Here is a 13,421-nt window from a genome sequence, read left to right as displayed (position 1 = left end):
TTATTTGAAATATCGATGATTATGCACTATTGTTTATCATGTTCTCAAGACAAATAACCATCTCAGCATAAATAACAATAAACAAGCCAATAAAGTAATTGTGTTGTGAATTGAGACAGAGGGAGACGCATAGAAAAACAGACTGTTATTGTTACTGTAATGGCTTGATAGTAGGCTTCACCCACTAAGCTAAAGCTTTTCTCTCTGGCGTCCTGACAGTCATTAGCTAAAGCCTGTTGGTGGCTGGCATCAGCGCTGGCTCATTTACATATAACAAAGCAAGACAGATCCATCAACCTGAAAAAACTACATCAACTCTCCGCACGCTAATAATGTCTGCACATTAAATCTGCATCGCGAGCACATTAAAATCACATTAAGGAATGAGATCTAATTGTCTTCAACCTGCTATGAGGTACAGCCAATCTTTACCATCAGGAAGCATGTTTCCTCCTACTACAGGCTCCTTTCTGCATGCTTAAGCATGATGCTAGTTATGGTATTGCAGGACAGGAACAAGTCATTTATTAGTGTGACATACTGCATCTATACTGTATCAGCCTGTTGAAGAAGAGATGTCAGTTCTTTCATAGTGAACAATGCTATTACACTGTTTCTTTTGTTTATTCATTTACACATTTTTTTAATGTTTAAAGTGAAATAAATAAATTAGGCTATAAGAGCTTGATTCCAACAAAAATACATGTGTGCTGCCTGACTCATTAATCCAACAAATCCATATTGTAGCCCGATATTATATGTTGGCAATTGAAATAGGACACAATTCAAATCTTGCATCATATGCAGCTTTTATCATCATTTATTGATTTTTAAATGCTCCAAAAATATGTTCCCATGAGTCTGTTGTATTTGACTGCATGTTCATGTGATCGAAATCATTATTGAAACTCATGCTAATGGATTTTCTGATTGCCAGATAGTCCATATGAAAAAAAAAGGAATGAATAGTCAAATCTTTGTATTGATCAGCCAAATCCAATTCAGCTGACAAAATTCTGAGTTGGGTATGGCCTTAGTGTTGATTATATCTTCATTGGTTATTAAGAGATTATATATGAATAGGCTGCGTTATTATTGCTAATGTTACCCTTAACATTAAATGCTCACCATTGAGGCTCCACAGTAACTCTGCCAAGAATAGAATATTGACGAGACTGAAGGGATCTTACATCCTTTTCTTTCTTTTTTTTTCTCCACAGAAGGAACGTGAGAAGAAAAAAGAGGAGAAGAAGAAAGAGAAGGATGCTGATAAAGTGGAGAGACACAACAACACAAAGGTATAAGCACTGTTAATAATTACATTACAGTTAATATTGAACTGAAATCATTTAAGTAAATAAACTAAACACATAGTAGAGATCAGGATCAGAGTGTGTTAGTTAAAGGTTTGCTAATCAGTTTATAATCTATAACAATTGTTCCAATAACTGTACATTATGTGAAAGTCATAACTCATAGTTTCAAACCTCTCAGCTTTACAGAGCATTTTAGCATCTTTCAGCTCATTGTTTTGGTTTTCCAGCTGGTAAACCTCATTTGAAAAAGCTCTGATAAACCCACTGGAGTTAGTGGAAACCAAACAAGAGCTAAAAAGATGCTGATAGTGAAAATAGGCAACTGTCGTGTCCCTCCACTTAAACACAACTACACACAGATAGACACAGTGTTGCACCGTGGTTGGGATCTGATGTCACTTCACACTGCATACAGGTTGTTCAAGGCTTAATCTGCCATATATGCTGTGATTTTAAATGCTCAATGAGTTGGAGGAAAAACTAATTATATGTAGTCACACAATTCCACAACTCCATAGTTAGTCATCATATGCCAGATGTTATGTTTTAATCTTGTTCCGCTGCCACATGTGTCCATAAAACCCAGATATTGGATTGAATTTATGGAGGTGCTTTCAGTAGTAGCTGCTGTTTTTATCTTTAAGAGCTCTCACGTTCAGTTTTGGCCATGAAAAACTGACACATCAGAGCGTCTACAGTAAAAAGAAAAGTAGTAAAGGAGAATATGAATGAAGTGGAGCGAGTTTAGAGAAATATTGTCCAGCGACACTTATCATGCTTCATGTACGTTGTCGTGGTTTTTGTTGTGAAGGCTTGAATGAGGAGGACGAGAAGCCTCGCTCGTTTGTGTGTGTCTGTGTGGTGTTATGAATGCATGCATGTGTGACAACAGAGAGGCTGTGCAGTCGCTCCACCTCTGTGGTGCAGGAACCGAATCCTCAAGGGAAACTCCTCATAAACATTCATGTTTCTCACAGATGCTTCGGTTTACCTCTGTGATCATTTCTCATTCATGCACAGAGATGTAAACATGTGAAGAAAAACTGTTAGAAAAAGGGAAAAGTGTTGTTGTGGTAATAAACTCACTGGAACTTGACCCACAGCTGCAACAAACCAATTAGCTTTTCCAACATAACTGTAATAACCGTTACCCTCACAACACTCTGCTTCTTGTCCTTCAAAAAAAAGGCCTTCTGTCACCCAGTGTGATGAGTGAAGCCCTTGCTGCTGGCAGATCTAGCTAAATTTAGCTTTTTAAAAAAGTAGACTGTTAACGCTCACTGCACCAGACAAAGATGCCCTAACATCACAAAGGACAACTCGCATAACGTTGTGATTCAGGAGAATATCTGGAAAGTGATGGAAAGCCTGAACATTGGCGGAATGACTGCTATTAACCAAGATAGTGCAGGTTTGACTTGCATGTAATTCCAGCTCTTCCCGACGTGAGAATGAGCTGCAATTACCGATGTCTGTTACAGAGGTTAGTGTGTGTGTGTGTGTGTGACATGAATACTTTTTCAGTGGAAGACAGAACGTGTGTGTATGTGCAGGCATTGGCTTTGTACTTAGTGTAGTGTGTTCATGCATATCTACTGTATAGTGTGTGTGTGTTCTTGTATTTGTGAGTGAGTGGTGGGGTGGTGGTGGGGGGGAGGAGGGAGGAGAGGCAGCACAGAAGCAGTGAATGTGTGTGTTTCTGGGTCATGGTTAGTAAATTCATAGTATTTCCATGGCCTGGGAAGCGATGAGGGAATAATGTAGCTCTCAGCGGTGCGGTGCCGCTGTATGCGTGTGTGGTAGTGTGTGTTCAGATGCTCTACAGGGAACAGAAATGTAGGCTGTGGGCAACTGTACCCACTCAGAGTGAAATGTAACAACACAGGGGTCTTCACTCTGTGGCATTAACGTTGCTTACTCTACCTCCGTCTTTTCACACACCGAACTCTGCAGCCTGTTTATTACCTTTTTATTGTTATCTTTCTTTTCTGTTGCAAGATTTCTGTCCTGACTTCCAACAAAGAACTGATCTACCAAGCTGTTTCCATTTCTAACTCAAAAAATAGCTTCATTTCCATTCACCAAAAACATAAAATACTGCAAAAACGTTTTAACGCTCGGCCGAGGCAGAAAAGTTGATGTATTGAGAAAAGCTAAATGCAACAAACTGCAATGGAAACAGACTTAGACAAATAAATGATGATGTATGGGACATGAACATCCAGCAGCAGACAAAAACATCAGATCTGTGTGGAGCGATGAGGAGAAATATCACGTTTTCACCACGTTTTCTTCTTCCATCGTTTGAGGTTTGACTGCTGCTCGTTGCGCCTGCTTCTTCCGCGATGGTTTAATGACCCCCGACTGGATGATAAGTGCTACCAGCTGTTTATCTTGATGAACCAACTCCAAATATTTGTATAATTGCAGTGGATTGAAATGTGCATCAAATCAAACTTTCTTTTTTGTGATTTTTCTGGAAATTCGGTTGAAATTTGTGCTACATTTGCATGGAAATATAAAAAAACTATTGTGAGTAGCAGTCTGAAGCACCTCTTGAATAATAACAACCTCTCCACTGAGGAGGACATATGATGATTGTGGTTTATAATGCATTACACTGGATTCTGTAAGGTTCACACAATTTTCAAAGGTTACTGTAGACTTTCTGTGGAAGATTCTCTGCCTGTAAAGCGCGGATGCAAATTTCCACGGGTTATTAAACAATTATTGTGTCTACGGTGCGGTTTCTACACTGCCTTTTCTACTCTGCTTATCCTGTGCAGGATCACTGGGAGCCGGAGCCCATCCCAGTACACGCTGGACAATGGTCTATCACCAGGCTAACACTATAGACACACTCAAGTTCACACCTAGAGGCTACGATGTTTGTCAGACTTCTGTAGAATAAAGTTTCTCATGTTCTTCCAGCTGTATGAATCCTTCATGATGTTTGTTATTACATCTATTACATATATTATAAAACAGGTCAAATGTAGTTGGAAGGTGATCAGAAGAAGCTGATGTCAATATTCACAATGCAATATATCCCTACTTCCAGTGCAGACAGGAAGTTGAAAGACAAAATTAAGGAGTTTGGGCACTACCTTGTCGCTCGAACACATAAGATCAATACAGAGTGAAATGATGTCTTTGGTTTTGAGTCTCAGATGTTGTATTTATTCCTTTAATATCTCTGGATGCATCAGGCCTTTGTGGGCAATGTTGCAAATCAATGCAGGACTGCTCTCTAGCAATTTTGCATTTATTTATTATTATATGATTTCTGCATCATTGTGATGAAGATCCTCAATTTGACGTTTTGAATATTTACTATATTATTACCTTCATGTATATGACATTGTTAAAACTGGAATCACAGTCTTAAATCATAATTAAATCATATTATTGTCTTTGCGGTTTGTACAACAGTGTGTGAAAATGTCTGTACCTGCTGTTCATCTCAAGTCTTATTTTTAGTGGAGCTTTGAAATCATTTGTGTCGGTGGATTCAAAGCTGATCTGAAGAAAACTGTAGTGCTGTAAAGAATTTGCTGCAGTGTTCTGAGAAAATTGAATGTTGAAAAGAAACGTTGCACTTTGCTTTTGATGTCATAAAAAATAATCAGCATATAATTATTCCCGATTGCTGAAAATGCTATTTCTTACACACTTTTTGAATATTGTTACACTTCCTGTCTTCACATGTAAACCCACGAATTCACTTCAAAAGGTCACAATGGACGGATTCAGCTTGAGTCTTAATTGGCCTCATAAAAAAACCCATCCGTAATCAAATAGAGCGTTTGATTATTCTTACTAATTCACTTAAAACTGGGAAACTGAATTGAAATTGAAATACAAAGGATGTAAATATAAAAAAACAATCAATACACAAATGAATCAGTGTGCGAAAGTGAATTATCTCACTTAAAAAAGAGTGATTTTCTCATAAAGTAATGCAGGTTATTGTGGTATTGCATTTATTCATTTTTTTATTCATTTATATTCAATGTATATATTATATTTATATTCATTCATCTGTTCAAGTTGCTTCAAAACACTGAAATGTATTCACAAACCAATAAGATGCAGCACTACAATTATGTACATTAACCGAATGAATCCTAGTTTATCCACTATATACCTTAAATTGCTAGAAAAAAAAAAAGTACAATTTTCTGATGACATTTTCCAAATGTAGTCGTCCTTGTATGAACTGAGGTTACATAAGAAAAAGAGCAGACAATATCATGTAAGTGCAGAGCTCCTCTTCTACCTGCAGCTCCTGTTCAGCCTGCATGTGCCACCTGTTGGGAGGAAAAGTACAGCGGCGGCAGTTCAGACTAAAGACGGAGAGAACAGTCGAATAAAAGAAAGTACGGCTCCCTCTTGTATCTGTCTTGTCTTAGAAGGGCTCATTTACTCTCCTGGTCGTGTGGCTTGCGGTCGGTATAGTTTCTCATATATTTTAACTGAGCGTGAAAAATCATTTTTGACCTTAGAAACAGTAGTTCATCAAAATAATGTTGACTCACAGTCAGTTTACAACCACAGCTCATGTTCTGAGAGATGCTGTGTGGGTTTTTTTTTTCTTTTTTAAGCTCAAAGGACAGCATCTTAACTGTTACTCTAGCCTAGACCAATGCATTTGACTTGACTGCTAACCTGACACTTTTATTGTCAGCTCGTGTGTGTGTGTGTGTGGGAGAGAGAGAGAGAGAGAGAGAAAGGAAGACCCTGCCTTGAATCAGAAATTAGGTTGCAGCTTCCCGGTTGATGTATGTGTGTGTTTGCATACTGCTCTGTGTGTGTGTGTGTGTGTGTGTGTGTGTGTGAGAGCAGAGATATGTGGCCTTGTTCATCTCCTTTTCTTCCTCCTTATCAGCTGTGCTCCTGCTGTCGATGAGCCCCAGTGTCAAGGAGATGTTTGAGGACATTTCTGGTGTGTGTGTGTGTGTGTGTGTGTTAGAGAGAGAGAGAGACTTGTTAGCCTAAGTGTATGCTGACGTGCCGAAAGCTGTTTAATCTCCACTATAGCAGGAAACGTGCTGACAAACATGTTTCTCACTGTCTCCCTGTCTCTCTTCTCACTCTTTTCCCTTGTCTCTCACTCACTTTGTCTTTTTTCCCCCTCCCTCTCTCACTCTCTCCTCGTCTCACTCTTTCTCCTCCTGTTCTCCCCCTCCAGTCTGATGTGTGCCCTCCTCTCTCTCTCTCGTACAAAGAAACACTTTATCATGCAGCGGCACCTCTTTCATCTTTCCATGCAGATAATATACTGTACATATCTGTAGAGGAGACACACACACACACACACACACACACACTTAGTGTGGAACAGTCCGACCTTTAATCAGCAGAAATATTTCATTTCCTTTCACTTCACTTCATTTCCTTTCCTCTTCAGAGAGTTTTACATAAGTAGCACTTTGGCTATTCTTTCCTCTTATTAAAATCGACACAAAAACAAAAAACGAGTGTAAAATACACTGAATGCAGCACCTGCTGAATTAATTTACAGTGCAATACAATAACATGGATTTTTCAAGGCTGATTCCAGTATTGTTGGATTGCAGCTGCTAAGAGACAGTATTTTGTGCTTTTAATTTGACAATTAATTTTTGTAGTAGAAAAAATAACCAAAATATTACAAGAATCCTCACAGAACTATATGTGTGTTGATCTGCTATGATCAGTTCAGGTTGAGGGTTTCAGACACTGCAGTATTGATCAATTCAATTAGCTAATGATGACTAAATATTGTAAATTAAAGCACACTGTCTTTTAAAGGGGTGCTCAGTTTAGTATTGGGGGGACTCACAACAGACAGATTGGTCAAAACTGAAGCAGCAGATATGGTGACTTCAAGTCTCTGGGACTTAGGCTCCTACATCCTGGATACTGCACCGCCTGGTAAATGCTCACATCATTCAAACTCCACATTATCAGTTTGTAACACAGACTTTCTGCTATAAATTCTTAATCTCCTCCAGAGCCACATAAGGCATTACAGCACAGTTTTCACAAGCTTAAAGCTTTTTCACAAACTGAAAGGTGCCTTGTGGATTTTTATTGCAAACAAAGTTTCTGTTTACCTTCATTGTTGCTCACCAAAACACATTGTTTGTATGCTTGAGGTCTCAAAAAACATGTTGAATCCATTTCCTTCCTCACAAAACATTTGCGGAGACATACTGCACTATAAAGTACTAATACACATAAACTAAGACATCTTCCAAGAGGGCATCGGTGTAGCTCGGGAGCCTGTCTCGCCACTGAATTAAAACAGATGATCAGTCCAAAAAAAAAGCATCATAAAGTAAGTGATGCACCTTAAAACAAGGCAATAAAATCTACACTGTCTCCTACAAATTATTTTAACCTACAAATTTGTTTTCCCATTCATGTTGTCCAAATAAATGTTATTGCTTGCCTTAATTTTGTTACCTGGCAACCTCTTTTTCAAATATAGGAAGCATTATATTGCTTATAATACTTATATTACTAATATATCATTGTTCACATCCTCCGTGTTTAGGCGACAAAAGCACTTTGATTAAGGATGTCAATACAGTAAAGACGTCATATGTCGTGCCTAAACATGACCATAAAGAGTGCTTTCATTATGCTTTGGTTACTATCATGTATTGTGCTGCATTAATGGAAACTGCGGGAAAATAAATGAAATATGTTATCAGTGATTGTGTTGATGCCTTCTGTATCCACGTTGTGTGACATGGAAAAAAATATGTTAATTAACAGCTTTCACTGACTTAATAGAAAATGTAACTCCGGCAGCATTATAATTCCTTCAAAATGTATCTTCTGTTGCGAATTATATATCAATGTAATGAAATCTTTAAAAACACAAATTATAACAACCATACATATGAAATAAAACCTTGAAAATTCATTTCATAAAAACAACCGCAGAATCACCAAAAACTAGCAAATATCCCTTGACATTCATAAGTGTCAGAACTGTGGACTTTATAACTGTTCTGTGGAGCATCTGTAACTGCTACCTTAAAAATAAACTTGATTAGTATTAATTAAATGACACCAATATGGCGGTTGAACTTTGCTGTTCTCTCCTCCTTTCCTTTGTGTTCTGAATAATAAAGAGAAGCAATAAAACAAAGGGATAATAAAAAGTTTTTATGTCCTCAGAGATATTTACTCTAGCGCGTGTTGCACTTGAACCTCTCATTTACTGAACTCCTTGGAGCGTTGTATGTGCTCGAGCAGAGGTAATATTCATAAAATACCATGAAATAATTTAAAAGTAAATTTTGTTGCTGTAGCACTCAGCCGGCTCTGCTTCATAAGACTTTTAATTCAGAAGATGATTGAAGCGTTGGTTATTCCCCTGCAGTTTTTTGCAGAAGTGTTGGTGGGGGGTTATTTGGGTTTTGATTGCCCGTCCTTTTCTGTTTCGATTCAATTTAATTTTGGTTTTGGTGAAATTTGTGTTTGGATAATTGATTATTAAAATTTGGGCTAGTACTTTTGTACTTTTTGTGTTATTTGAGGACGAGAGAATAAACTGCTGTGGGGAAACAGTGGAGTCAAGCATTAGTCAAACTCGTCTACAACACGTCATAGGTTGAATTGCACTTCAGGCCCATGTGAAAGGCTGTGCAGAGGTCAGTTGAGTTCAATAGTTCAATCTTGCAGTATCTATTCACTTCATCTGTAGAAGTTCATCAATCTGATCCAGAACCTTCACCTGTCTGCTTTTATTCTGGATGAGATTATCAGCAGTAAATCTTACATATAAGATCCAGCTCTTGTACTAAAGTTTGCAACTATTGAATCCCTTTTCACTTTTCAGATTATGAATTATTCAGTAAGAATTCATTTCACCTCATTAGTTCAGTAGAGTCTGCCTTATTTTTCTGTTGTCTGTGTATCCATACAGCAGTCATCAGCACTGATATAAACTGAATATAAATCGACACGTTGAGGTTTTCGGATGCTGACCTCTCGGATTTTCTTGAATCCTAAACATTTACTGCAGAAAGTCTTACTAATGAGGCCGACTTAAACACACAGCACTGTGAGCTGTACAGTTACATTGATCAGCATATTGCAGAACTATCTCAAAATGAAGGCTATATTAGCCCAAACATGCTGGTTATATAAATGATGCTGTCTTCTTTACTTCTTAAATCAAGCATACAAAATTGTTGATTTTTCCCCTAGCGTACCGTAACACAGGTGTTCAGACAGATGTCGTCCCTTCACGGCACGTCACTGTGACAGTGATTGAAACTTGCATGCTGTACCTCGGCATATTGGTCTCCCAACAGTAGCTTCACTTGTGCGTTCATCTTAACAGCTCTCATTGTATTGTAATGATACAGTAGCTCTGCTTTTATGGCCCATAGTTCAGCAGCCTCCACCAGATACGGTGGAGCGGGACTAAAGGGGAATCATAGATCTAGAAAGATACAGAGACACATCAAGTCACATGACATAGATGTGAGATATGACCTAATCAATAATGCAGAATGTGAGAAATGAGGAACTACAACTCCCTGAATATTTATATTGAAATCTATCGCCTGAATGTCACTTGCATGTTCTTTTCCATTCTTAGAATTCATTCAAATTGTAAATACTTGTACTTACTATAAAAATGTCTGAATGAACTTTATTGTATTGTGTATTGTGTGATAATGTCATAAAACTGCACATAACTGGCTTTTGACACGTCATACCGAAAGTACAAGACAGACAGCAGATTAAATGTTGATGAGTCCAGTTTTCTCTTGATGAAGAGCTCCTTTGTTGATCCTTCATCAAAAGTCACAGTTGTATTTTGTTACAGTTTCACTTCTTCATCTTTGTGGTTGAAGAAGTGTCCAAACATGACATATCACATTCAGTCCTCAGATCTGCACATCCCAGCTGCTGTGCTTTGACTATATTCCTTGTGTCCGTATCGATTGACACAATGCTATGTGACGCTGCTGGTGTGTGTTGCACTTGCTCTCAGGCCAGTTGGCAAATGCGATGCTCCCAGTGAATTCCTACACCTGCCTTAAGGCTGAAACATGCTTCTCCGGGCTGCACACTGGCAAACATGCTCAGGGGTCCTTCGGAGAGTCCAGTCAGAAATTTGTTCAACCAACCAGCTTATTTGATGCTCAGATTTGCTTGATGCATCATTGAGATTTGGAAGATGTGCACGTCTGCTCCTCCTACAGTTTGCTATGTCATCCTTCACTGGTTTGCAGAGACGCTTAGATGCATACGCTTACTGTACTTAAATACAATTTTGAGGTATTTTTCCATTTGATGCTACTTTACACTTCCACTCCACTACATTTCAGAGGGAAATATTACACCACTACATTTATTTGACAGCTTTAGTGACTTTACCTCTTACAAAAAAGCAGTCTGGTTGGGGCTCCTTGTTAGTTTCAGATGTCTATGAGTTGTTAGCAGCTCCACCAAATAGTGATTTCCAATCTAACCTTTTCATGGTTATCACACTACATATTTTGCTTTTGATACATATATACTTTTAATTAAGTAGTATTTTCATGCAGGACTTTTACTTATAATTAAGTATTTTTGCATTGCTGTGTTGGTACTTTTACTTCAGTAAAGGATCTGAATACTTCTTCCACCACTGCGTGCATCTTCTTAAAAGCATAATTCCAGTTTTAGGGTCCCTTCTCAGTCCGTTGTGCCTGGAAATCCTGCTAATGGAATCAGCCAGAGGGCAAGTGAACCAAATGCTCAGACCTCTCAGTGTGAAGGTGCAATGGTTTAATATCCTTCCAAATATTGAAGCCTCTCCAAATTACTAGACTACTTACTCTGTCACCCAGATTGAATGCCAGCCACCCTGCAAGAAACTTCATTTTGGTCAGATGTATCCGCAGTTCCTTTGATGAGGTTTGGAATGAAGATTTTTGCTTTGTTGCTCATCCATGTTTTGTACAAGTGCTGAGTCCTTGAGGTCTAGAGGTGGTTATCCTTTCTCTACATCAATGAACTGTTTAATGTAATATATTTTGGCATTGCAGAAGATGTTTGAATGAGTTCCAGCAGAGCATATGGCCTCTAAATCTACTTTAATAGTCTTCTATTCATTGCAGAACAGTGATACATATGAGAGACACTGATGGATTTCTCCTGAAGTTTGTAATATTTTTGCACCACTACTCATTATTTTCACCTGGCCTTTTTACATGCCCTGTTGTATTTGCTTGTCAGGAAAAAATCTCTCAAACAGTGTTTTGACCTTCAAAATCCACTCAAATTCTCTCCTCACAGACTAAATAAATTCTTTACAGTATGTTTTGCAGCTCAAGGGCAGGCAGGGTGATGTATCTATTCACTGACAGGAGGAACGCTGGGATATGTTAGGCATTTAAATGAAAAATTAACAAGAAGCACTGACCTTTCTGCCCAGCCATCTTAAATTAAATAGTAATAACATATTCACCAGCTGTGGTCATACAGAAATCTCCATATCAGAGGTGAACGTCAAAGGAACATAAAATTAAATATACAGCACGATACTTGAGGCAAACGTATACATGATATGGATAAAAACTGCATACATACATGAATTGATTTAAATGTAGACAGTCATGCACAGACATTCAGCCTGACACACACACCGGAATATCAAGTAGTCATTTCTCTGCATTCATAGGAACTGTTTTTATTCATACCAGCTTGATTGGGGTTGTCAAAGCTCAACTTTGTCTCCCTTTTCTCACTTCCTGTGCCATGCCTGCCTGTAGGCACCAATTAAACTACAATGTTGATTGGACGCTGGCATCTGAGTATGTGTGTGCTACGTACTTGTGTGGTCACACTGATAGAAAGCCAAAGAGCTCCTCCAAAATGATGTTTTGCTTCACTTTGCTTCCTGAAGAGTCTTCATTCAGGTTTAAATGTTAAGAAAAGGATTAGTTCTAGATGATGATACCAGCAATGGTAAGACATGTAGAGATGTTTAATCATGACTGACTGTCAGACTGTCAATCTCTGTCAGACTGTGATTGTATTGGTTTTTTGTTTTAATTTGGAGCACTTCCTGGGTATTCTCTAATAGATGTGATATAATAATGTGATACGATAATAATGAGCACAATTGAAATGATTTCCCTAGGAATGATGATAAAAATGTATTGCTGCTCTATCTGACAGCGTCAGCTCCTTGATTGATGGCCTATCATACTGCTCAAATACATTTTGGATTGGCTGTAATCATCCTCCGGTCTTTTCAAATCCAGTCTGACTGTCCTTGGGTGCCTTTCAGATCAGGCCTCTTTTAAAATAAAATTATTTATGCATGTCAGGTTCAGATCATCCATTTCAGACGGGTCCAACCTGTGAAGACCTGTGCTCTGAGGCTTTTTAGCCAATGCCAAATTATAGGAGGTGGTTTGGAAGTGGTACAAAACACATTCCCTGACTCACTATATATCATAAAATGGAAGGCCTCCTAGAGCCTACATAAACACTGTCATTCTCAATTGAAGCCCATATGCTAATAGTACCTGATCAAAATATATGGTTTAGATTCAGGTTAATTCAAGGGTTTCTCACAGCTGACAGCACTGATCAATTGTATATAGATAAAACATAAATTCAACAATTTGCATCATATGTAACATTATAGAGATGAGCAACAGACTGATTTAAAAGGCCATTATCAGCTTTAATGGTGGTGTAACTCCCGATTGAGTAAGTGGGATGATTTGTGTAATATGGAGATTTTTGGATCAGTATTGGGTTGAACCATATTCTAATTTCAAACAATTTTCCAAGCTGGGTTTGAAAACAACAAACCAAACTTAAGGAAAACCCATTCTAAGTTTTTAGTAATTGAAACAGGTCTGAAAATACTCAGACACTGAAATGATGAGTCGATTAAAGGTTTAGCCAATCAACAGAAAATGAGTCAGCAATTAATTTGATAATCAATTCATTATTTCAACTGTTTTTTAGGCAGAAATGCCAAACATTCAAAGTGAGGACTTGCTGCTGTTCTTTGTCATACAGGTAACTGAATATCTTTTGATTTTGAGCCGTCAGTCGGACTAAACAAGATGTCGCCTTTAACTCTGGATA

The 13,421-nt window shown here is 38.1% G+C and overlaps 1 protein-coding gene across 7 annotated transcripts in view; it reads left to right on the top strand.

The window, feature by feature from the left end:
• The window catches only part of LOC137196635 (stromal membrane-associated protein 1-like), a 113,591-nt gene that overhangs the window by 48,863 nt on the left and 51,307 nt on the right, over positions 1 to 13,421 (top strand). For 6 of the 7 annotated variants that reach the window (XM_067609389.1, XM_067609388.1, XM_067609386.1 and 3 more), the window contains one exon: positions 1,221 to 1,298. The exons of the other annotated variant lie outside the window; for it this stretch is intronic. In XM_067609389.1, coding sequence (XP_067465490.1) covers positions 1,221 to 1,298 — 78 coding nt within the window. The remainder of the gene's footprint in view (positions 1 to 1,220; positions 1,299 to 13,421) is intronic. 7 annotated transcript variants of the gene reach the window in all.

This window comes from Thunnus thynnus, chromosome 14, assembly GCF_963924715.1.
Source record: "Thunnus thynnus chromosome 14, fThuThy2.1, whole genome shotgun sequence".
In the NCBI taxonomy this organism is placed as follows: Eukaryota; Metazoa; Chordata; class Actinopteri; order Scombriformes; family Scombridae; genus Thunnus; species Thunnus thynnus.
The sequence above is the reverse complement of the archived record's forward strand: the minus strand, read 5'-3'. Positions and strand labels throughout refer to the sequence as shown.